Source organism: Solea senegalensis, linkage group LG1 (assembly GCF_019176455.1).
Source record: "Solea senegalensis isolate Sse05_10M linkage group LG1, IFAPA_SoseM_1, whole genome shotgun sequence".
Lineage (NCBI taxonomy): Eukaryota > Metazoa > Chordata > Actinopteri > Pleuronectiformes > Soleidae > Solea > Solea senegalensis.
Window position 1 is genome coordinate 35,759,556 of NC_058021.1, and position 24,999 is coordinate 35,784,554.

The following is a 24,999-nucleotide window of genomic DNA, read 5'->3' on the forward strand; positions in this document are numbered from 1 at the left end:
GATCTTCACTCCTCTCGGATGTTTCAGGTCAACAGCGATACTCTGAAAAAAACACATACATGACGTCATATTTGTGCTGCTGACACAGCAAAAATGACGGCATCAGCGAGTTCATACTTTCTTGTTCCTGTTGATGCTGAGGAAATAAACGCTCTCTGAGCCGATGAACGGAGGACCCCACACTCTGGTGTCATCACCTGCTCCTGTCACACACACAGGTGTGAGTGTGAGTGTGTGCGTGTGCGTGTGTATGGGGGGCATTTAATGCCAGTACACTATACTAAAAACACGTGTACAGCGTCTATGCGATGACATCAAACCTCTAAACGTGCGCATGTATATTCCATTCACTTTCAATGGACAGACGGGCGTCATGTAGGCGTCACGCAGACGCTGCACACGCATTGTTGCGCATACGCCTACGTGAAGGTTGATCATATTAGCTAAATAAATGACTTGATAAATACTAATGTTGCATTCTTTGTCATTAAAACATTTAAAATATGTGCCTGGTTGTCAGAAGAGAGCCTCCCCCGTGTATAAAGTCGCTGTTCACCACACAGGTGCTGAAAAGTGACGCATCACTCACCATCTACCAGGACAAAACACATGCAGATGACCAGTGGCAGTGTTTTATCCTCGACCTGGCTGCAATAAATGCCTCAGTTCTTTATAAAAAAAAGAAATGCGTCGCCTCGCAACTGAACTGTGTTCTGTCCACATGAGCAAAAGCCCAACATGTCGTGGAGCACGAGCCCCAACAGGAGTGGCAAGAGAGAAGTGAAATGATTTGATATACACCCCCATTTTTCCAGTTTTTTATTGGAATTCAAGCCATTCAAGTCCAATGAATAGCTTGAAATGGTACAAAGGTAAGTAGGCACCCCTTGTGAACTGCTAGAGGTTAAAAAAAAGGTAAGGCTACCCAAAACTGAAGAATAATATACATTTCAGAATGGCCTTTTTTAGGGAACAAGAAATGGGTTAACAACTTGAGGTTGATCAAGCCTTGAAAGTTGGTTCTACCAATTCCTACAGGTGTTCCAACTTTACTTTATTACCTACAACCCCCTCTGTCTGCATACAAGTAGTGTTGGAACACACTGTGGTACCATACCCTTGTGAGCATCTTTTGAACAGTATTGTACTGCAGAAAGTAATGTGTTACCATAAAAATGGCAAGAAAAAGGCAATTAACTATGGAAGAGAGACAGACCATCATAACACTTAAAAATGTAGGGTTTTCCTACAGAGAAATTGCAAAGAAAGTCAAGGTGAGTACAGTTTCCTTCACCATCAAAAGGCACTCAGAAACTATGAGAAACTTTGACAGGAAGAGGTCTGGCAAACCCAAAGCCACAACAGAATCAAAAGACAAGTTTCTGAGAGACAACAGCTTGAGTGATAGGCGGCTCACAGGACAACAGCTTCAAGCACAGCTTAATAGTGGTCATAGTAAGCAAGTCTCAGTTTTAACTGAGAAGAGAAGACTTAGAGTTGCAGGTTTGAACGGTCGAGTTGCAGCAAGAAAGCCATTGCTAAGATGTCAGAATAAGAAGAAGAGGTTTGCCTGGGCCATGAAACACCGCCAACGGACTACTGAAGACTGGATGAAGGTGTTATGGACTGATGAATCAATGTTTGAAATCTTCGGTTCATCACGCAGGAGTTTCGTACGCCGTCGAGTAGGCGAAAGGATGGTTCCTCAGTGTGTGACATCAACTGTCAAAGATGGAGGAGGATGCGTGATGGTCTGGGGCTGTTTTTCTGGATCCAGGGTCAGTGACTTGTACAGTGTGAGAGGCACCCTGAACCAAAATGGCTACCACAGCATTCTGCAGTGTCATGCAGTACCCTCTGGTATGCGCCTAGTTGGTCAGGGGTTCATCCTACAGCAAGATAATGACCAAAACATATGTCCAAGCTATGCCAGAACTACCTCAGGAAAAAAGAACAAGATGGTAAGCTTGAAAATATGGAGTGGCCAGCACAGTCTCCAGACTTAAACCCCATCGAGCTGGTTTGGGATGAACTGGACAGAAGAGTGAAAGCAAAGCAACCTACAAGTCCCACACATTTATGGGAACTTCTGCAACAGAGTTGGGAAGAACTTTCAATATTTGATTTCCATTGGAGAAAGAATGCCACATGTGTGTTCAGCTGTTATATCTGCCAAAAGGTGGCTACTTTGATGAGTCAAAATACAGAATACATTTTGGTTAATAAATTGATTCCATGATTTCTTTTTTGACCTCAATTTTTTAGTTGTTTTATGCTTTCATTTCAGAGTACAATGAGACATTAAATTGCATAATTTTCAATAAAAAAATGGAAAAATGGAGGTGTTCTAAAACTTTTGACCGGTAGTGTACATATGTTAGTGCATTAATTAATTAAACAGTTTTAAGTTTAAAAAATAACTAATTTCTATTGAGTTATAAATTAAAAAAATAAAAGGGCTTTTATCTGTAATTTCAAGAGTGGAACAGATTCAATTTCTGTTCGTCAATAAACACATTTTCTCACTTGTTAGAATTCACATTTTGCTTCCTCATCACCTATATTCACATTACACATCTATTTATTTTCCCTTTGTACTTTGATTATGGAAATTATATGTAAATGAATTATAACCGGTCAAAATTACCACTATAGTATTTGAAATTTCTCTACATTATTTCCACTGGTTCGAGTGTTAATGATAAATTCATTAAAAGATTCTAGATGAATCCCAAGCCCCATCAGAGATGTCAGGAAAGGAGCTGAAATTATTCAATAATTAAATAAATAATTAAAATAATTAAAATAATTAAAATAATTAAAATAATTAAAATAATTAAAAGTAATTAATAAAATAATGATTTAAAATAAATAATTTTATTTAAATAAATTAAATAATTAATAATATTAAATGAAATGAAATACTAAATAATTATTTGTACATTGAGACGAGCGTGTGCACAGGCGTCTGCTGCGTTTGCACATGACATGACACTTATCACCCGTCACCCTTCATTATTTGGTGTACTCGCAATACCCATGTCTGTACGCACGTGTATCGCACGCATGTTTTTCAGTCTTTATGCAGGCGTAGGCGGTTAAGGCGCTTTAGTAAAGAGTAGTGTGCTGGCATAAAATGCCCCCCATAGTGTGTGTGTGTGTGTGTGTGTGTGTGTGTGTGTGTGTGTGTGTGTCTGTCTCACCTGGTCGCTCAACTTTGATCACCTCAGCTCCCAGGTCAGCGAGGATCATAGTGGCAAACGGACCGGCCAGAACTCTGTGAACACATGAACACAGTGTGTTGTGGTCACCTGTGGTCCAGCAGGGAGCAGCAGAGCAGAGAGCTTGAACACAGGAGACTCACCTGGTCAGATCTAACACTCTGACGCCCTCCAGTGGTCGAAGGGTTTCTCCTGTTTGGATTAAATTCACCCTCAGATTTTTACAATAAAATATTCAGATCACTTTCTAATGAGATGTTCTTGTCCACCAGGGAGCGCCTTCAGCTGTAAACTTCATGCTCACACTGTTTCTCTTCTGTTTAAAGGGAAAGTTCAGGTTTTTTGTATGATCGCAGCAGATCCCTCTGTGAGCACCTCCTATCCAAACACTGGAACACTAGAAGTTAACTAAAATTAACATGTGATAGTTGTTTTATGATGATACATAACTGTGCTGTGAGCGCCCCCTGCTGCTCACAGAGTGAAAACATGGCTGCCTGTGGAGCCAAGGACAACACTCACTCTCCCACACCAATCCTCAGGAACTGCTGGTCCTCTGCTGCTTCGTGTGGTCACTTTGTGTCGCTGAGGTGTAATCTGAATTAATCATATGTTGAATTTACAGAATAAGAGATTTGAATTTAGTGATGGGGGCAGCAGTGGATCAACAACTCCTGTGTGCTGTGATGGTAAAACCACTGATTTTCCCTATGGGCTTTGGTGTTAAATTCTACGAGTACAACGTGAAATAAAAAGGCTTTTATTTTGTAACGCTATAGACTGGAAATTAACCAGGCTTTTATTTTGTAACGCTATAGACTGGACAGGAAGTGGTTTATATGCCATTGCCGTTTCCTTCACACACCTGGATTAAACTTTCACCGCACATTTAAATTTATTTGTTCTGTTCCACTGAACAATGACGACTCTTTCCGGTGAAGCGGGACTTTTAACGGTTCGCTGACTCACGAGCCCGGCGGTTAGCTGTTAACATTAGCCTGCTAGCTTCGTCTCCAGGCTCCAGGAGGGCCGCACCTGCTAACGACATCCGGCGGGCGGCGGCGGGACGTGTCCCCGGGAGAGTCCTCCACAAGAGCGACGTGAAGACAACCGGACAAAAGCGCGCCAACGTGTGTTTGAGAGCTAGGACAGGAGTCGCCATGTTGTTCACCTGTGCGGTTTACACTTAGTGACCGGAAACTGCTTTCGGAAGTTGTTTTCAGAGTAAGAGTCGCGAGGTCTGCACTCACGAGAGTGAGAGGAAGTTCACAAACGCACACACACACAGTACGTAAAAACTAGAAATGGGCAAATCAAGCCTCTTGAAGCTTTTGAGGCTTCTTCCTGATTGTACCGAAAAAAGATTCGAAGCTTCAAAGAAAAACTCTACCAGTGACATCTAGTGGTCAGCTGCAATTATAGCAGCAATGAACTTTCAAATGATTCACACATCATTGATTCCAGTTCCAACACAAAAGCAATAAAGTCATTATTAAGCAGTTGTGTTTTCATTCTAAGAATCATTGTTCACACATGAAAGTGTTACTATATAATGTCAATTGACAAATAAAATGTTAAATGTCTTGTCCTGTTACTACCTGTAATTACTTGAAACATGTGTTTTGGAGGTGTGACTGAGTTTTTATACAATTCAGTGGAAACCACTTATGGTGGGACATCCCAGGATTTGGATCATAAACTGATTATCATTAAGAACATGATTGTGATGTAACACATAATATGAAAAGATTCAAATGTAACATTTTAGAGGTGCTTTTGTGAATATGTGGGATTTGTGCTTGTGCTACAGTGTCAAAAAAAAGTGAATATGTGCATAAGGGAAATGTGCTTGGGGATGTGTTGTTGTTCTTGTTGTGTTAATGTTAATGCTTGTGCAACACTTAATTAGAAGTTTTTATTTAAAAACAAAATCTGCTCAATGGTGCTTGGCTTCAAACGGCTTCATCTCTGGCTGACAATCTCGCCAGCCTTCGAAAAGATCCTCTCACAGGGGACAGAGGATGCTGGTGTGCAAAGCAACTGCATTGCTACTATAAAAAGGTGCAGGTAGGCAGCCTTTTGGAGGAGCCATTACTTTAATAGGTCCTCTGTCCTGGGGAGCAGTTTGTCCTTCAGATATCTGGATAAGTAAAGAAAAAGTATGCAAGATCATTCATACAAGATAATATGAAGTTGATAGTACAAAATATTACAAGCTATATCACAACATTCATTCATTTTCTGTAACCATTACATCCTCGCGAGTGTCGCAGGAAGATATTTTCCAAAACCATATTAAAGTATATTATATTAGGCTATATTATATTATATTATATTATAAAACACCTACCTTGGTGGGTGACACAAGGTCGAAGTGTTCCCATACACGGGATCGCTTTCTTCCACTCGGATTCTCCATCACTCAAGTAGGCTAGTCGCTGTCAAAGGTCTCCCAGAACGCTATGAAGCAGGGGGAACACTGGGCATCTCGAGTCTCCTTATAATGAATGAAGCCACGTCAAAGTTTCGAATCATTCACCTCACTTCCGGTGGTTCGTTGTGACGTATGAAGCTTCAAACGTCATCGGTCACATGATCGCGGAGATTTGATACAAGCCTCAACACAGCATTTCGAACCAGCCTGCTTCAATAGAGTGAAGCAGGCTTCGGAGTCTCAGTGTCAAACGTCCCATCTCTAGTAAAAACACACAGTAAACATTTCAACAATATTTAATGTTTATTTCATGTACAAAAAAGATACAATTGAATTAACCCTTTGCTTTCTACAGTGATTCTTATTTGTGTGTGTGTGTGTGAGGTGTCATTGTGCTGAGGACAAGAACTACATTCATTTATGATAATGATCCTGGCACTGAGGACAGAGAGAGAGACCTCACACACACGTTTGTTTGTTTGCCTTCTACAAACACCACAGTTTAAAAACAGAGTGTAAATCAAACATCTATGTTACAATAATTATCGTTTGTCAAAATAAAAGTGAAAAAATAAAATAAACCCACTTTACTTTGAACAGCATCACAACAGGATGGATTTATCTGAGTTCAGTTGATTTTCATTTCACTACGGAGGATTTTTAGTGCCAGGAAAAAGAAAGAAAAGAGGGAAAGTTCTGAGTTTATGTGCAAACATTTGTACTATAAAGTTTCGTTTTCACCTTTAATCTCATATCAACTGAATTATTGATATGAAAACATTTAAAAAATACAATTTCATTCAAATATTCTGCCTCTTTTTTCTATTTCCTGCCTCTAATACTCTGCCGTATGTTGTTGTGTATGTACATAACATATTTATATTTATTTTTAAACAGCTTAATCGCTCCAGCGTTGTTTTTTTTTGTTTGATGTGTTTTTGTTTTTTTATAATAATAAAAAATGCTCAAACTTTAGTTTCTTCTTCTTTTAGCATATTTGAAACATTTGTCCTTTTGTTCTACAAAGGGATAAAAGGGACAAAAGCTACAACAGTGAAACGTGAGGTACAAGATTTACATCATCATCATCATCACTGTCCTGGTGGAGGCTTTTAAAGATGGCCGCCTCTTAATGTCCTTCATGGGTTTTAAAGTTACTAAAAAAACTAAAAACAATTATGGACAAGAGGGGACACAGGAGAGGAAAGGACACAGGAGAATAAGGTAACAGGAAAGGGGGTGAGGAGAGGACACAGCAACAGTAATGTAAATATATAAAAAAAAAAACACTGTTAAAGTGAAATAAAAACATGAACCAGGAAGTAGTTTTGATGCTGAGAACAAAACATAATAATAATAATATATTATTTGTCTATGAACGCATGAGGCACATGAGGAGGTGGCCATCTTTCCATGTGACACTGACCCCTGGAAAACAGCATGGGAAACCCCAGACAGTTCCCCGGTCCCTTTGGATCAACAGGAAGCTGATCCAAAGGGTCACGTGACACGTCAGTATTATTACACACACAGTCACTGACTGGAGAAAGTGAGAATTGCTGATTCATGGTTTCTCCTCAGGCACTTTGATTGGCCGAAACAATGGAAGCATCACAAACCCCACGTTGCTAGTTAGCCGCTCAGTGACGCTAACTTGTTAATCTGACGCCATCTCAACATTATTTTGAAAAGATTTCATGTATAAAAAAACCTTCAACGTTAAAACACTTACTAAGTATTATTCGGATGTTAGCCAATGCAGCGCTGACAGAAACAATTTACATTAACAGCTAACAGTAGGATTTAACAAAAGCAGCTAACAGTTTCAGTAGTAATGACAGGGTGAGTCAGACAGGAAGTGAAAATGTTGTTTCCTGCGTTTGAATGTCAAAGGTCAAATATCTGGTTTCACTGTGACTTGTTAATGAAGCTAACTGTAGCATTGTGACAACACGATGAATATGAATAAGTGACCCTGTGTTTTTCTGCTCTCTCCTGAACTAAAGCGCTCTGTGTGGCGGCACCACGTCGCTGTGTTGCTAACGCTTTAATGAGGTAATATGTTCCTGAAAAAACACCTGAAACACCTGGAGCTGAGTCCGCTCATGAGTTTGTCTGCATCCACACGTCTTCTGAGAAGGTCAGAGGTCACATGTGATGTCACATCACCCCTGGATATGCCCAGAAAAAAACCCATTTAGAACAGCTAATTCAAAGGTGAATTATTGCAAGATTAGTGTGGACAGTTGTTTGAGTGAAAATGTGAGTTTCTAAAAGTTTTCTGATTCACTGGTGTGACATTCAGGGAAGGAAAGGACAGAAGGAAGCAAGGAAGCAAGAGATGAAGCACAGACGAGTGAAATAAAGGCACAACACTGAAGAGAGGAGACAAATGAAGGAAACACTAAGTAAACGACAGAAAGGACACAAGAGAGAAAGTGGGCGGAGCTCAGTCCAGGTGGTTCGATGATTGGCAGTTCAGATCAGCCAGTGAAAAAAAGCCAAAACATTTTATTTATAAAGTCAAGGTTTGAGTGAAAAAAACCTGTCGAGTTTCATCAGAATAAAAAAACATTCACGTCTCTAAACAACAATAACAAAGTAAACAAAAAGAAACGTCTGTAACTTAGCAACAAAGTAACCACACGTAGAAAAGTCTGAGGTATTTCTGCTGTTCTGAGGTCTGAGATCTGTGTTCTACTACTTCTGTCTGAACATCTGTTCCCTCAGTTCATCACACGCATGCGCGCAGACACACACGCACAGACACACATACATACACACACATACACATACACAAGTAAAATAATCAGACACACAAAAATATTCATCATCTTAATCATCAGCAGCATGGTTGTAGACATTCACTGTTACTATGGCAACACGGAAATAACAAAACATCATAATAATAGTATAAAAACGTGTGTGTGTGTTTGTTCGGGCCTGAAAAACAAAACAAGAAAAGATGACGACCTTTGACCTCTGTGACCTCTCACTGACTCATTCCCTCACATCACTTCCTGTTCCTTAGCTCTGAGCTGATTGGCAGACGTGAGGGAAGGTCAAAGGTCACGTGACTTTGACATAACACACACACACACACACTCACTGTGACCTCCTGAGGTCGTACACTGAGTAAATTCACATATTCATAAGAGCCAATAGGCTTTGAGCACCCTCAGATAAACACCTCCCACCTGGCATTGGCCCCACCCCTTCCCTTTGACCTGGTTAACCTGAGAAGTTTTTTTTATTTCCGAGTCAGCCAATCAAATCTCTGTGTGTAAGACACTTCCTGCTTCCTGATGACCAATCACATCCCAGCATTCAAACGCAGCCAAAGCCTTCCCTATGACATCACTTCCTGCGTCGTCAAGCATGAGGAAAAAACTTCTGCGTTAACAGTCATCGAGTTCCTGCAGCATCGTGGGAAACAAAAGGTGGTTGCAAGGTGACGCTGCTGTTGCCAAGAAGGAAGGAGGGAAGAAGGAAGGAAGGAAGGAAGGAAGGAAGGAAGGAAGGTAGATCCAGGTGTGACGGAGGAACAATAAAAAAATTATTAAAAGGAAGAAAAGTCATCGCTGAGGAGAAAGACGAGCATTCACTGAGTCGGACCTGAACCTGTGTGTGTCTGTGCATGTGCATGTGCATGTATGTTTGTGTGTGTGTGCGTGCTGGTATTTGTCCAAAAGGATGAAGAGAAAAAAATACAAAGATCAAATAGCAGCTGCTTTAAATTCCACTGAGAAAAGGAGAGAGAGTGTGTGTGTGTGTGTGTGTGTGTGTGTGTGTGTATGTCATTCTGAGGAAGTTGATGCGTGTGTTAGAAAAATAAAAAAATAAAAAGGCTCCTCCAAACAGAAAAACTCTTCTTCATATACTGGACTCTTTGGGGGGCAGGTCCACATTGGTTACCATGGAAACAGGTGTCACCGTGGAGACCAGCGGGGCCCGGTGGTCAGAGGTAGGCGGGGCGATGGTGGCGGTGAGGCGGCGGATCTGGGAGATCCTCTCCTCCACGCAGCCGGCGGACAGACGAGCCTCAGCGTCGTGATCCCAGCATTCCTCTGCTGTCTCACACACCTGAGACAGGCCCTGCAGGGGGCGCACACGAGACCACAGACTGAGACACAGACCATAGACCACAGACTGAGACACAGACCATAGACCACAGACTGAGACACAGACCATAGACCAAATAGACCACAGACCACAGACTGAGACACAGACCATAGACCACAGACTGAGACACAGAACATAGACCACAAACTGAGACACAGACCATAGACCACAGACTGAGACACAGACCATAGACCACAAACTGAGACACAGACCATAGACCACAGACTGAGACACAGACCATAGACCACAGACTGAGACACAGACCATAGATCATAGTGGCACAGACAGACAGAGACACACACAGACAGACAGACACACTCACGCTGTGTTTGAGCCACAAGTCTTTGAAGAGCGGCCTCATCTTCTTATGGACTACGACGTCCTGAAGGTCCTCGAGGGACGGATGGACACCAACGTCTTCTTCAAACGGCAGCAGGTACTGATCCACTGGACCTGACATGCGCACACACTGTGTTAGCTTCATGCTAACGGAACAAGCTAACAACAAAATACTATGTAAACATCATGCTAACAACACAGAACTGTGTGTGTGTGTGTGTGGATGTTTATTAGCATTTAGCAAAGCTTCTTTATGTGTTTCAATGATGACTGAGCTAATGCTAAAAGAACCTCAGTGGACATTAGCTAACATGAGCCAGCGTGAGTCTGTGTGAGAGAGTGTGTGTGTCTGTGTGTGTGCGTCTCTGTGTGTCTCTGTCTGGCTGTGTGTGTGTGTGTGTGTGTGCACACATGTATGCGTGCAGCACACTATACTAAAACGCCTTAACCGTGTCGCCTACGCTGCATAAAGACTGAAAAACAGACACCCGTATTGGGAGTACACCAAATAATGAAGGGGGACGCCTGTGCGCACGCTCGTCTCAATGTACAAATAATTATTTACTTTATGATGACGAATTTTGAGTTTAACAGCTGCTTCACTTCACAGTTCAAGCAGTCCACGTACCAAGAGAGACCGATGTGACAGTTTAGGCTATTTCGGTCACACATGCACACGTTACATACATATACATGTATGTATATGTATATGTATATGTATATATATATATATATATACATATATATACACATATATATACACATATATATATATATACATATATACGCATATATACACATATATAAATATATATATATACATATACATATACACACACACACACACACAGTACATATATATATATGTAAGTAATACTAAAACAAAAATGTGATCATACATTTTGTTGCATGTCACACTTAGCTATGTTTCACCAATGAATAGATTGATGGTTCAATGTCACACAACCTAATTTTATTTATTTAAAAAATAATTTAAAATAAAATCAAAGAGCTGGTGCACCAAAGCAGCAGCAGCAGGGTGTGTGGCCGGTGGCGCAGCGGGGGAAAACGCAAATGCCGCTGTTCACCTCACAGGTGCTGAAAAGTGACAACGCATCACTCACCGTCTACCAGGGCAAAACACATGCAGATGACCAGTGGATGAACTGTGCTCTGCACTGAACTGCACTCTGTCCAGTTCAGTAGCAAAGTTAGTGGTGCCACTGACCTCACCGCTCGGGCCCGGTGCTTCTGCCATGGTGAGTGTGTTATTTCGGGTTTGTGACTGTAAGCTGTGCGCGCGTCTGGGCGAGACGGAACTTTAGCTTGTTGTTTGTTTTGAAACGAAGTTCTATCAAAGCGGAGCTGTCTTCATGGAATTTGTTCTTGCCGCAGAAACACACAAACACCCAATCAGCTAACAGACGGGCGGATCCAGCGTGCGGAAACAGTCTATCATATCCCCGAACATCACCAGTAACAGGCAAATACACACCTCAATAAATTAACAAGTGACTTGTGTGCGATATCCTCTGCCATTGTTGTTTAACAGCACGACCGTGACTAGGTAGCTGTCACGTGACCTGAGGAGGACGGCCGCACAGTTGAGTCACTCCTGAACTAATCATTTCTGTTTCCTGTTCTGCTGACTGAGCTTATGCAGCTGTCTGCCATGTGGCGAAGGAAGGTACTGCATGAAAATGAACGAACGAACCACTCAGTTGAGTGAATCCTGAACTAATCATTTCTGTTTCCTGTTCTGCTGACTGAACTGATGCAGCTGTCTGCCATATGGCGAAGGAAGGTACTGCATGAAAATGAATGAATCACTCACTGAGATGACTTATTACTCCCGAGTCATATAAAAGATTAGTTTATTTTGAACTAAACGTTCACGAACGATACATCACTAGTTTACAAGGGAGTAGCATGCAGTGAAAAGCCCGGAGGCTATGTAGCGGAAACTGGCACCGGTAGTACAGTAATCCACGGTAGTACCGTCATGTAGAATTTCTAGTATAGTAGGAACCGTTACGATTTGGCACCACGGGGTACTGTGGGTACCGTGCAACTCTACTGTAGGCTAATAATTGTGCCCCCTCATGCATTTCATATGCCCCCGTTAAAACTGAGGTCTGGCGACAGGTCTGACATGGAGTGCTTGAATTGTGAAGCGAAGCAAAATTCGTCATCATAAAGTAAATAATTATTTGTACATTGAGACGAGCGTGTGCTCAGGCGTCCGCTGCGATAGCACGTGGCACGGCGAATGACCCTTTGCTATTTTTACCACATACACTACACAGTGTGTGCCTGTACACTCATGTAGAATTGTACTTCACGTGTGGTCTTCATGTCATGTATTTGAGGCGTAGTTTGCACGTAACACACCCGTCACGTAGGCGTATGCGCAACAATGACTGTGCAGCGTCGGTGTGACGCCCGTCTGTCCATTGAAAGTGAATGAATTTACACGCGCACTTTAGAGGTTTGATGTCATCGCATAGACGCTGTACACACGTTTTAGTATAGAAATGTGCATATTTGCCCAAGAATAAAAGCAAAAGACATTGTGAAGATAGTGGCTGAAGCTGTTAAGAGTGTGTCATTTTCCACAGTGAAACAAGTACTGTACTGACATGGGCTGAAAGGCCACTCTGCCAGGAAGAAGCCATTACTCCAAAAGAAACATAAAAAAAGCCAGATTACAGTTTGCAAATGCACACAGAGACAAAAACCTTCATTTTTGAAGACATGTCCTGTGGTCTGACGAATCTAAAATCAAACTAATGACTATCGTTACATTTGGAGGAAAAAGGGGGAAGCTTGCAAGCCTGAGAACACCATCCCAACTGTGAAATATAAGGGTGGCAGCATCATGTTGTAGGGTTGTTTTGCTACAGGAGGGATTGGTGCACTTCACAAAATAGATGGCATCATGAGGAAAGAACATTATGTGGAAATACTGAAGCAACATCTCAAGACATCAGCCAGGAAGTTGAAGCTTGGGCGCAAATAGGTCTTCCAAATGGACAATGACCCGAAGCATACTGCCTCTGAATCAATCTGGAAATTGCACCCAAGGATGAACCAGACTTGTGCAAGTCCAAAATTCTCCTCCTGATATCTTGGCTGATTTCTTTTGACTTTCCCATGATGTTACACAAAGAAGCAATGTGTTTCAGGTGTGCCACAGGTGTGTCTCTAATTAACTCAAATGTTGTCAATAAACCTATCAGAAGCTTCCAAAGACATGCCATCTTCATTTGGGCTTTCCCAAATTGTTTAAATGCATAATAATCTTAGTGTATCTGAACCTCTGACTTTGAAGAAAGATTATTCTGGCATTTAGCAAATAGAAATAATTTTGGTAATCCAAACGGACCTAAAACAGGAAAGGTGATTGTGAGAAAAAAAGCTTTTTTTATATATAGTGTATGTAAAATTCTGGTTTCAACTGTATATGTGTGTGTCTGTGTGTATGTATGTATGTGTGTGTGTGTTACCGTCTGCAGCTGTGCAGCGAGACACCAGCTCCCATAGAACCAGACCCATGGCGTACATGTCGATCCTCAGGAAAGCATCTCTCTGGAAGTTAATGGCTCCTTCAAGAACCTCAGGAGCCATGTAACGCCAGGTCCCTACCTACACACACACACACACACATAAGTATATGACACACACCAGTAAACCACACACACACATCAGTATATCACACACATCAGTATATCACACACACACATCAGTATATCACACACACACACACACAGTATATCACACACATCAGTATATCACACACACATCAGTATACCACACACACACACACACCAGTATATCACACACACACATCAGTATATCACACACACCAGTATACCACATACACAAGTATATCACACACACACATCAGTATATCACACACACCAGTATATCACAAACACTCACACAGACACATTGACTCATATACACACATGCACACACATACATCAGTACACCACACACACTCACCTGTCCGTGTGTCTCTCCTGGAGGTTCTCCTGGTTCAAAGATAACAGCAAGTCCAAAGTCTCCAATCACAGCAGTGAGGTCTGAACGTAACATGACGTTCTTACTCTTAAAGTCCCTGACAGACACACACACACACACATACACACACACACACAGGCATGAGTACTGGTCCACCTGGTTGACTTTTAAACTGAGTGTATTGTGCTGACCTCACCTGTGAGCGATGGCAGGTTTGAGTCTCGGGACGTCCTCGTGAAGATAGGACAGACCACACGCCATGGACTCACAGACGAGACACAGCTGACACCAGCTGAGCACGTTTCCCTTCAGGAAGTCACTGCACACAGACCTTTGAGCCCTGCACACACATGCACACATGACCTTGCACACATGACTTTTGACAACACTCAGAAGTGCACACACACACCTCAGAGCAGATGAGCCCTGCACACACACATGACCTTTGAGAGACACACACTGAGCCCTGCACACACAACCTTTGACCTTTGCACACACATGACCTTTGACAACACTTGCACACACACACAACACTCAGAGAGCCCTGCAGACACACATGACCTTTGACCTTTAACAACACGAGAGCCCTGCACACACACATGACCTTTGACCTTTAACAACACACAGAGAGCCCTGCACACACATGACCGACAACACTTTGCACACAACACACAGAGAGCCCTGCACACATGACCACCTCAACACACAGAGCACATGACCTGACAACACTCATAGAGCCCTGCACACACACAACCTTTGACCTTTAACAACACTCAGAGAGCCCTGCACACACACATGACCTTTAACAACACACAGAGTGCCCTGCACACACACATGACCTTTGACCTTTAACAACACACAGAGAGCCCTGCACACACACAACCTTGACCTTTAACAACTCAGAGAGCCCTGCACACACACATGACCTTTGACCTTTAACAACACACAGAGAGACATGACCTTTGACCTTTAACAACACACAGAGAGCCCTGCGCACACACATGACCTTTGACAACACTCATAGAGCCCTGCACACACACAACCTTTGACCTTTAACACTCACCCCACACACACACACATGACCTTTAACAACACACAGAGCCCTGCAACACACACACCCACACACAACCTTTGACCTTTAACAACTCAGAGAGCCCTGCACACACATGACCTTGACAGACCCTGCACACACACATGACCTTTGACACACTCAGAGAGCCCTGCACTCACACATGACCTTTGACAACACTCAGAGCGCCCTGCACACACATGACAACACTCAGAGAGCCCTGCACACACACATGACCTTGACAACACTCAGAGCCCTGCACACACATGACCTTTGACCTTTAACAACACTCAGAGCCTGCACACACACACAACCTTGACAACACATGACCTTTAACAACACTCAGAGAGCCCTGCACACACACGACCTTTGACCTTTAACAACACACAGAGTGCCCCACACACATGACCTTTGACCTTTAACAACACAGAGAGCCCACAAACATGACCTTTGACCTTTAACAACACACAGAGAGCCCTGCACACACAGACCTTTGACAACACTCAGAGCCCTGCACACACACCTTTGACCTTTGACAACACTCAGAGCGCCCTGCACACAACACTTTGACCACACTCAGAAACCCTTGCACACACATGACCTTGACAACACTCAGAGAGCCCTGCACACACACATGACCTTTGAACTTCAACAACACACAGACACAGGTCGGTCAGTGAACACAGTGTGTAGGAAACTGTCAATCATCTGAAAACATCATGGTGTGTTCAATGACATTAGTTGACGAGTTACATTTTCACACTCCTCTCCTCTTCCTCTTCCCCCTCCACCTCTCCCCTCCCCTCCCCCCTCACCCTCTCGTGGTACTCGGTGATGAGCCATAGCTCCGCCTCCAGGTGACTCCCCCTCCTCTCTGCACCGACGTACTTCAGGATGTTTTCGTGTCTCATCCCTGGAATGATGAAGATGTCTCGCTCATTCTGCCACGACTCCTTATTCTGAGGAAGAGGAGAGAGGAGAGAGGAGAGAGATGAGAGAGAGAGAGAGAGAGAGAGAGAGAGAGAGGAGAGAGGAGAGAGAGAGAGAGATAGAGGAGGAGGAGGAGAGGGAGAGATGATGAGCAGTACTAACACACAGTAGTTTACCTGTTAACCTGGTAGATTAGCTGGTTAGCATTAGCTGGTTAGCGTTAATACCTGAATGGGGAAAATCTTCACGGCCACGTGTTCATTCATCACCTGACCCTTCCACACACAGCCAAAGCGCCCTCTAGCCTTCACCTCTAGTAACTGCAGTGGCTTGAGACCCAGCAGTGGAGAGGCAGGAGTAGGACAAGGGTCCTGAGAGACACATGAGAGACACATGAGACAGAAGACATGAAACATTATACATCTGTAATCACATGATCACGTCTTTATCTTAAACTAAAGTTTATAAACCACTCACTCTCCGACACCAAGCCTCATAAAAAGAAAATCAGTGATTTTAGCTGGTGGGGACACAGGAGCTGCTGGTCCTCTGCTGCCTTCTGTGGTCACTTTGTGTCACTGAGGTCAATCTGCATGAAGATTTTCATATGCCGAATTTACACAACCAGACATTAGAACTTAGTGATGGAGGCAGCAGTGGATCAACAACTCCTGTGTGTGATGTGGGAGAGTGAATGGTTTACAAAAGTCTGTGAGATAAAGACATGATCATGTGACGTAGATCTTACTAACTTAAGTCTTTTTGTTACATGGATAAAATCAGTTGTTGTTCGATGTTTGAACAGGGGGGGCGCTCACAGCACTGACACAATCACAGTTTAAAAAACAGAAACTAGCCCTTTAATGACGGCATCTGTGTGATTGATCAGTTTAACTTTGATATTGTGAGACAACCAGCTGTAGTTATCAACCTACCACACAAGGGCACCAAAACTCCATGTTTTCCATCTGTGTGTGTGTGTGTGTGTGTGTGTGTGTGCCCGTGTGTGTGTCTGACCTCAGTGATGTCCACATGTCTGTACGGTGGTTTCCTGTGTGTGTACATCCACACAGCAGTGAGCAGAGCAGCAGATAACATGGTGACAGGCAGCAGACAGTAACTCATCATATGGTACATGCCCAGGCTGGGGGGCGGAGCCTTCATCACTGTAATATACACACACACACACACACACACACACACACACACACAGTTCAGTTTAGACACACAGACAGAGACAGTGTGGACAGAAGGACAGACAGACAGACTCACATGGTCCACTGGTGTCCGGCAGGTGAGTGAATTTGTCGTTACAGAGGTTTCCTTCACAGCAGCAGAAGAAAACCTGAGGACTTTCCTCTGTGGCCACGCACTCTGACCTGAGGGGGCGGGGACAGAGAGGCAGGGTCAAAGGTCAAAGGGCTCTTGTGTGTGTGTGTGTGTGCGTGTGTGTATGTGTGTGTGTGTGTGTGTGTACCGGTCATAGCAGTTGAAGTCGTCCAGCCAGCAGCCTTTCTTCACCAGCTGAACGCTTCCTGAGTCGTTCCTCCAGGAGGCGTAACAGTGCGAGCGCTTGTCTGTGTCTTCTTCACAGCGCTCCACGCCGCTGCGATTCGTCTGCTCCAGCTCAAAGTTCACGTTGTAGTAAACACACTCCATGGTGTTCGTGGCGCCACCACACACACCTGTACACACACCTGTACACACACACGCACACGCACACAGAGTTAACAAGGGGCACTGTGACATCGTTTTCTTCACCTCCTTCTGTTATTTACAGGGAAGAGCAGGGGCAAGCAACAGAGAGAGAGAGAGAGAGAGATACACACACACACACACACACACACACACACACACACACACACACACACACACACACACACACACACACACACACGAGTACGCCTGGAGTGAATACATGCGTACATGAGTACACAAGTATGATTCTTCAATTGGAACAGCAGCTACTTCCTTGTTCTACTGTTTGAATTGCGGGTGGCACCGAGTGCTTAAGCCTCATTAGCGCCACTTAGTGTTGATAAATGAACATATGAAATACTTTTAATAAATGCATATATATATAGTTATTATTTTCACATTTTAAACATGTAACTTCATTAATCCTATAATATATAGATATATTACAGCATTGTAGAGTAGTGTGTGTATATATACATACACACGTATATATGTATGTGTATATATGTGTATGTATATATTTATGTGTATATATATACATATTTATGTACATATTATATTTAAATACAGATATAATGACTAAAATCTAAAATTCAAAGTTAAAATAAATATTAATAATATACCAACTTTCAAACTTTCAGGTCAAACTGTTTCCATTAAAAACAAAATAACACGTCAACAACAAATCTATAGATCACACCGAGCATCTAATGACAGCGACGTCTGAGCGGATCATCAGTTAACGCTGCTCTGTGCCGTGCACAGTGAGCACGAGCATCCACAGAGGCGGAGCTTATCACCTCCGACAACGTCGCTGCCAAACTATAAATACGTCATATCTTAATACACAAACCACATGGTTGAATTATAAATGACTCATTTCTCACCTCAAATGATCTTAAAACTTTGCTCCAGGACACAGAAAAATATTTATTTCAGGTTTATATTTGTATTATCTGCTGCTATGTTCTGCCGAAATGCATTCTGGGATACATGGCTTTCCCAAGTACGCTTAAGTCACCACCCGATGCATACTTGGTAAAACGGGCAGAGCCAGAACAAATACGCACAAGTACACACAAGTATGGATATTGCGAAACGGCCACTGGCTATTTATGGGCACCAGATGGGATCTTTGACCCCTGAGATCATTTTATTGTGAAGTTTGTTCCAAAGTGAAAGGTCGCAACCTCCCTGAGATTTGGTGCAAATAAAAACCTTCACAATAAAAGACTTGACATCTGAATTTCAGAATAAAAGCAAAGTGAAAGACTGAGTTCACTGTGACAGCCAACCTGTGCTTTAACTGTTGCCAGGTAACCACACACACATACTACAGTGCTTATTATCATTAATTCTTCACAGTGTGTCAACATTTAAATGGAGCCAACTGAATTGCATTCAATGAAATCTCATGAAATGTTTCGTTATAATCAGTAAAAATCCTCATGTGACGCATTTTAATTTAATGAAACTGAATGTTGTGAATCATTCACTAAAGTTTAGTGAATGAATTAAAGACAACACACACACATGCAGACACACAGAGACACACACACACACACACACAAATACACAGAGACAGACAGACACACACAAACACAGACACACACACAAAGAGACATACAGAGACGCCTTTAACCTGATGATCATGAAGTACACACACACACACACACAGTCTGCAGTCAGGACTCATCAGTATTCTGGAGGTCGACCTTGGTCGCCATGGAGACCTGTGAGCTAATGGCTGAGTGAGTGTGTGTGTGTGTTTACATTTAGCTCAACTTTTTCAATTCCAAACTTGAGCAGTGAGTCAGTCAGTCAGACACACACACACACACACACACACACACACACACACACACACACACACACACACACACACACACACACACACACACCGATCATTAAAGGCACAGTTCTGTTTATATAAAAGCAACTTCAACATCAAACTCGTTCCCGCGGCTGCGTCACAATGGCCGCCCCATGAGGTGGCAGGTGTTTCCGTGGCAACGGCCCCATGGCAGGCTGTGAGGGCGACATGAGAGCCTTACAGACACAATGAAGATTGAGAGGTCAGACATGTCTGTCTCTAACAATAATGGGGGTGTGTGTGTGTGTGTGTGTGCAATCATGTGACTATGAACACCAACACACACTTGACCATATGCAAATTAGCCTTCTGTTCTGGCTGATTATCAGCAGCAGGGGGTGCTCACAGTGCAGCCACTGCTAAATGTATTAGTACCGAGTGTAACCTTTAAAGAGCAGCATGTAGACAGTCAACTTTCTCTCTTATTGTGTTAAAAATAAATGGGTTCAGATGCAGAATGTTCTTATGACCTTTGACCTCAGGCACAGATGTCACTTCTCATATCATGTGTATTAAACAGTGACAGCTGCACACACACACACACACACAAACACCTGTGTGTGTGTGTGTGTGTGTGTGTGTGTGTGTGTGTGTGTGAAAGGTTCCCATGGCTTTGCATATCATATGTTGCTCTGTGACCTCAGTAACACATGCACAGGCATCTGGCAGGCCAAGTGTGTGTGTGACCTCTGACCTCTCATGTCTGGAACTCACAAAGCCTCTCCACGATTTGAATGTGGTCATTTTGCATGATAAAGTAACACACACACACGACTCTGTGAAAAAGACTGCAGACAATAAGTTGACCTCTGACCTCTGAGACAAAACTCCACACTCCAAACCTTTTACTTCTGTCAGTAAACAAACACCTGCACAGAGGCTAACGCCAGGCTAACACATTACATTACATTACATTACATTACATTACATGTCATGTCATTTAGCAGACGCTTTTATCCAAAGCGACTTACAATGTAATTGAGTACAATCAGCCATGGGTGTAGTCGAACTTGCGACCATTGCGACCATGATGTCTTTCGCACACAGGGTACCGGTCTTAACCATTGAGCCACTCCATCCCACACCAGGCTCACACCAGACTAACTTCCACCAGCTCGCCTCGCCTCGCCTCGCCACGGCACGGCACGGCACGGCACGGCACAGTTTAAGTAGCGTTTCCACTAGCCTAGTACCAGGGACTATTTTTAGTACCTGCTCCAACGAGGTTCCAAGCGTGCTTAAAAGCAGGTACTATGCGATGATTCGTCAGACTGCCGGCCATTGACTGGCCAGACTGCCGTCACAGGAAGAGACCTCCCACACAGAAATCAAGCCGAACAGCGCCGAACTGTAGATCACTTAAACTACTTAACAATCCTAACAACGTGGGTTAATCTCCAACAACTACCAGGGAAACCTCAATATTTAACAGGAGTCTTTTAAAGTGGAGTGGTGTATTTAGGGACAGCGCCGCTGATCGCGAGCCACAGACCGCTGCCACTGTAGTCTGTGAAGTAGGAGGCTGTACTCAAGCCGAACAATGCTGAATTGTAGATAAATTAAAACTACTTAACAATCCTAAAAATGTGGGTTAATCTCCAACAACTACAGAAGTCTGGTGTAAAGTCACTTGTGCGTGCATGTGTGTGTGTCGCGTATAAAATTAAGTCACCGCAGTTTCATCGCCGTGCAGCGATGACTCCATCCACGTTAAAGGGGACATATTATACCCTATTTCCCCCATTAAAATAGTTCCCTGGTGTCCTAATGAACATGTCAGTGACATGCTTTGGTCAAAATACCATAAGGATGAAGAATCATAGCAGTTCAATAACCCTGCTAAACCCGCCCCTTTCAGAACGCTCGGTTTTCGTGCATGGTCCCTTTATATGCAAATGAGACACAGGCAAACACACACCCACTTCTTCCAGGGGGTTTCTGATTTGTCCTCTTTACAGCGCTTTACAGCTCTATTTGTCTCCCCCTCCCTCCACTAGTTCTCTGACAATATCAACATGGCAGCGTGCGTAGAAAACAGAGAGTGCAGCACCGCTGATCGCCACCGCTGACCAGCTCCGGTGCTCCGGGCAGTTTAGGCAGATCGCCGCTCGTTTGCTGACTTTATCCGGCACATTAGCTTCATATATAAAATCCTCTGTAAAACACTGTGCTCCACTGTGCGGCCACCAACAGCACACTTGTCCCTCCGCGTTGACATAATACCGCTCTTCCTCCCTCGCCTGCACTCTCGCAGGGACAAGGTGGAGCTAAGGTGGAGCTCGGAAGTAAACTTACTGGTGGGTCGGTAACATTCGCGGTGAAATGCGCATGCTGCCGTCATAAGCGCAGGGAATTCAACATCGAGCGTTTTATTGCCTATACTTACACTAACCCTGGATTTCCACTGGACGCGGAACGGCCGCGGCGCGGTTCTGCTTCGTCCTCTCCCAAACGTCAATCCCCACCGGGCGCCTTACGGCAGCGGCGCGGAGCCTTGGGAGCCAGCGGTATTCACGGAAGATCGCGCGATAATCTCGAACAGACGCGACATCCAACTGTTGATCTGGCCATCTATTTTCGATATTGTGCTTCTACCATGTGGAAGTTTGCTAGTCAGTTTCTCTAGTTGCCTCGTTTTATGTAGTTTCATTATGTCCTGATTGTCTGTGCAGTATTGAAAATGTAATAACATAGTTAATAAATTAGTTAATAAACGTATTGTGTTTTATTTTGAAAGGGGGGCGGAAGTGTTTTACTTTGATACTGTGTCGGACTTCCTGTCCTGTGCGATCTGCTTCATAGAAATTTACGAGGTTCAGCAGCGGCAATGAAAAAAATAGAACTGATTCCTATCGATAGCGCTGCGGCGCGGCGAGCCGCTTCTGGGCCGCTGCTGATCCGCGCCGCAGCGCGGCCGGTGGGAATGCTCACATTGATTAGAATGGAAGCGATTTGCAACGGCTACCGTTCCGCGGCCGTTCCGCGTCCAGTGGAAATCCAGGGTAAGGGGGACCACGAAAACATGACTGAGTATTCTTTTTCCACACTTTGGCGACTGGTAGGGCCTCCAGAGTCCCAAATATAAGTATTAAAATGGTTAAAAAGTTGATTTTGCATAATATGTCCCCTTTAAGTAGGTACTTTTTTGTAGTGGAGATGCAACCTAATCGTGCCGTGCCGAGGCGGGTCGGTGAAAACATGCCATAACACCAAACTAACACCAGGCTAATACCAGATAATTCAAGCAAAATTCAAGCAAACATGTTAGTCCTACTTAAGTCCGGCTAGTCTTAGTCAGACTAACGTACCTGGATATGTGATTCATAGTCTGATTAAACTGTGACTGTAAATGGACTTAGTGATGTTTGTTTACTCTGAAAACATATGCGTGTGTGTGTGAGTGTGTGTGTGTGTGTGCGTGCGTGTGCGTGCATCCTGTCTGGTGGGGGCAGATGTTGTCTGGACACACACACACACACTCTCTCTCTTTCCCATCCCCCAGAGGGAGGGTCATTCCTCTAGTCCATCAGACAGGAGGGTGGGGTTGTGGGCGGGGCCTCAGTTGGTCAGTGAAACAAAGTAGATCACAGTTACAGTGTGTATGTGTGTGTGTGAGAGAGAGCGAGACAGAGAACAGGAAGTGGATTCTCTGCAGTTGTTTGTTTGTGTTTCATTTAAAGTGGGAAGTCAGAATTCCAGAGTGAAAGGGGTGTTCCTTCTGTGGGGCGGGGTCTATTTGAAAAATTTCTGATAAACTGCTCTAGATTTGTCAGATTACAGGCGGAGGTTTTAAGTACAAACTGCCCCTCCCCTTTTCTGAGCCTGCTGGAGTGAAGCCACGCCCCCTTCCTGCTGCAGGTACACCTGAGGACTCTAAACACTGCAGTACATGTGTCAGGCCTGTATGTGGCGCTGTGACGCTGAGCATGTGCTCGGTGTACCAACACCAAACTAGGGTGACAAAGGGGCGGGAACATCCTGGTAAAACTACAGAAACTTTCTATGGAAATGATGGGAATTTTTTCAACCGTACTAAAGAAGAAGAAGAAGACGATGTTTCCATAAAAAGATTCTCCTGAACTCTAAACTAATCCAGATTATTCACATCAATAATCTCTTTGTCTCCATGGTGATGATGATGATGATGGTCATTGTTTTAACCTACAGTAGGAAACATGACAGAAAGCTTGTCCTCACTGACCCACAGGGACAGATGTGAGGACAACAACCAGGAAGAAGAAGACTGATGGTTTAAAACAGGTGTGGCAACATGTTCTGGTCACCATAGCAACATAAAGACGTATGAAGGGTTCATCCACACAGGAGTGATCAATAATCTGATCAATAATCTGATCAATAATCTTCAAATTTACTGATCCACAGTGGCTTCACTGTTATTTATGAATGAAAAGGTGTGTGTGTGTGTCTGTGTGCGAGTGTGTGTGCGTGAGTGTGTACGAGTGAGTGAGCATGAGTGTGTGTGACCTTTGACCTCTGAGACAGCCCCTAACTCCTAACACACACACACATTTACCTGCTCACTACTTCTCCTTCATTTCCTTAACATCGACGCATGCACGCGCGCACACACACACAACAGCAGGACATCAAGATTCTGGACGTGCGCGTGCGTCCATGCACGGGCATATTAGTCTTTCCCAGCGCGCACGCGCACCACGCCTCCACTCTTTCTCCACTACGAGGTCACGTGACCGGGCAGCTTCATTCATCCCGCGTGTCTGTTCTGTAGTAAAAACGTGCGTGCACGCACGGACGAGGAGCGCGTGCCAGGGCGGGAGGAAATAAAGGAGAGAGAGAGAAGAGCTGATGATCGATTATCGATCATCAGCAGAGCCGCGTGTCTGCCTGTGCAGACAATGGAGCCGCACACACGTGCACGCGCGCGGCTGCAGCCAAACACACCTGAAGACATTTCATTCACAGTGAAGACACGAGCATGTCAAACACACACACACACACACACACAGAAGTGGGGGTGTACCTGCAGACAGAATCCCCAGCAGCAGTACCGCTCCGCTCGGCCACGACGCAAACATGGTCCCGCTGGTTCTGATCCTGATACAACATCTACAGGCCTGGTCCTCCACACCTTGTGTGTGTATGTGTAATAATCCAGTCCTCCAGCAGCAGAACCCGCACACACACCTCTAACTTCACCGCGGACCCGCAGCCATGTGGGGCGGACACAGCTCAGTCCTGTGTGTGTGAGCCGCAGCGTCTGCGCACACTCGCACACTCTCTCTCGCTCTTGTCCTCCCGCTCCCTCTGC

The 24,999-nt window shown here is 44.0% G+C and overlaps 2 protein-coding genes and 1 long non-coding RNA gene across 3 annotated transcripts in view; all 3 read right to left on the reverse strand.

Moving 5' to 3' along the window:
- LOC122780783 (succinate--hydroxymethylglutarate CoA-transferase-like) overlaps window positions 1-4,667 on the reverse strand; it is a gene marked incomplete at its 3' end in the record, with an annotated part of 10,402 nt that extends 5,735 nt beyond the window's left edge. The window contains exons 1-5 of the mRNA XM_044044102.1: window positions 4,191-4,667; window positions 3,365-3,413; window positions 3,204-3,277; window positions 118-203; window positions 1-42 (exon numbers count right to left, since the gene is read on the reverse strand). The exon at window positions 1-42 is cut by the window's left edge and continues 9 nt beyond it. Of these exons, the coding sequence (XP_043900037.1) occupies window positions 1-42; window positions 118-203; window positions 3,204-3,277; window positions 3,365-3,413; window positions 4,191-4,383 (444 nt within the window). The remainder of the gene's footprint in view (window positions 43-117; window positions 204-3,203; window positions 3,278-3,364; window positions 3,414-4,190) is intronic.
- Window positions 4,668-5,945: 1,278 nt separating this feature from the next.
- LOC122776430 (activin receptor type-2B-like) lies at window positions 5,946-24,999 on the reverse strand. Its single transcript, XM_044036969.1, has 12 exons — window positions 24,712-24,999; window positions 17,616-17,823; window positions 17,411-17,517; window positions 17,156-17,304; window positions 16,366-16,509; window positions 16,024-16,167; window positions 15,676-15,685; window positions 14,336-14,459; window positions 14,122-14,236; window positions 13,623-13,761; window positions 10,100-10,230; window positions 5,946-9,750 (listed from the first exon to the last, which is right to left on the reverse strand). Exons 1-12 carry the CDS (start codon window positions 24,764-24,766, stop codon window positions 9,529-9,531), a joined length of 1,548 nt encoding a protein of 515 aa, XP_043892904.1. The 5' UTR covers window positions 24,767-24,999; the 3' UTR covers window positions 5,946-9,528.
- On the reverse strand, window positions 15,040-15,394 carry LOC122776439. Its single transcript, XR_006361213.1, has 3 exons — window positions 15,346-15,394; window positions 15,100-15,197; window positions 15,040-15,065 (listed from the first exon to the last, which is right to left on the reverse strand). It is a non-coding gene; the product is annotated as an uncharacterized LOC122776439 (long non-coding RNA).

Coding starts and splice junctions, on each gene's coding strand:
- LOC122776430 (XM_044036969.1), bottom strand. CDS start 24,766: ATGTTTGCGTCGTGGCCGAGCGGAGCGGTACTGCTGCTGGGGATTCTG. Junction 13,762..14,121: donor CAGGAGAGACACACGGACAG/GTGAGTGTGTGT, acceptor GTGTGTGTGTAG/GTAGGGACCTGGCGTTACAT. Junction 9,751..10,099: donor ACTTGTGGCTCAAACACAGC/GTGAGTGTGTCT, acceptor CGCCCCCTGCAG/GGCCTGTCTCAGGTGTGTGA.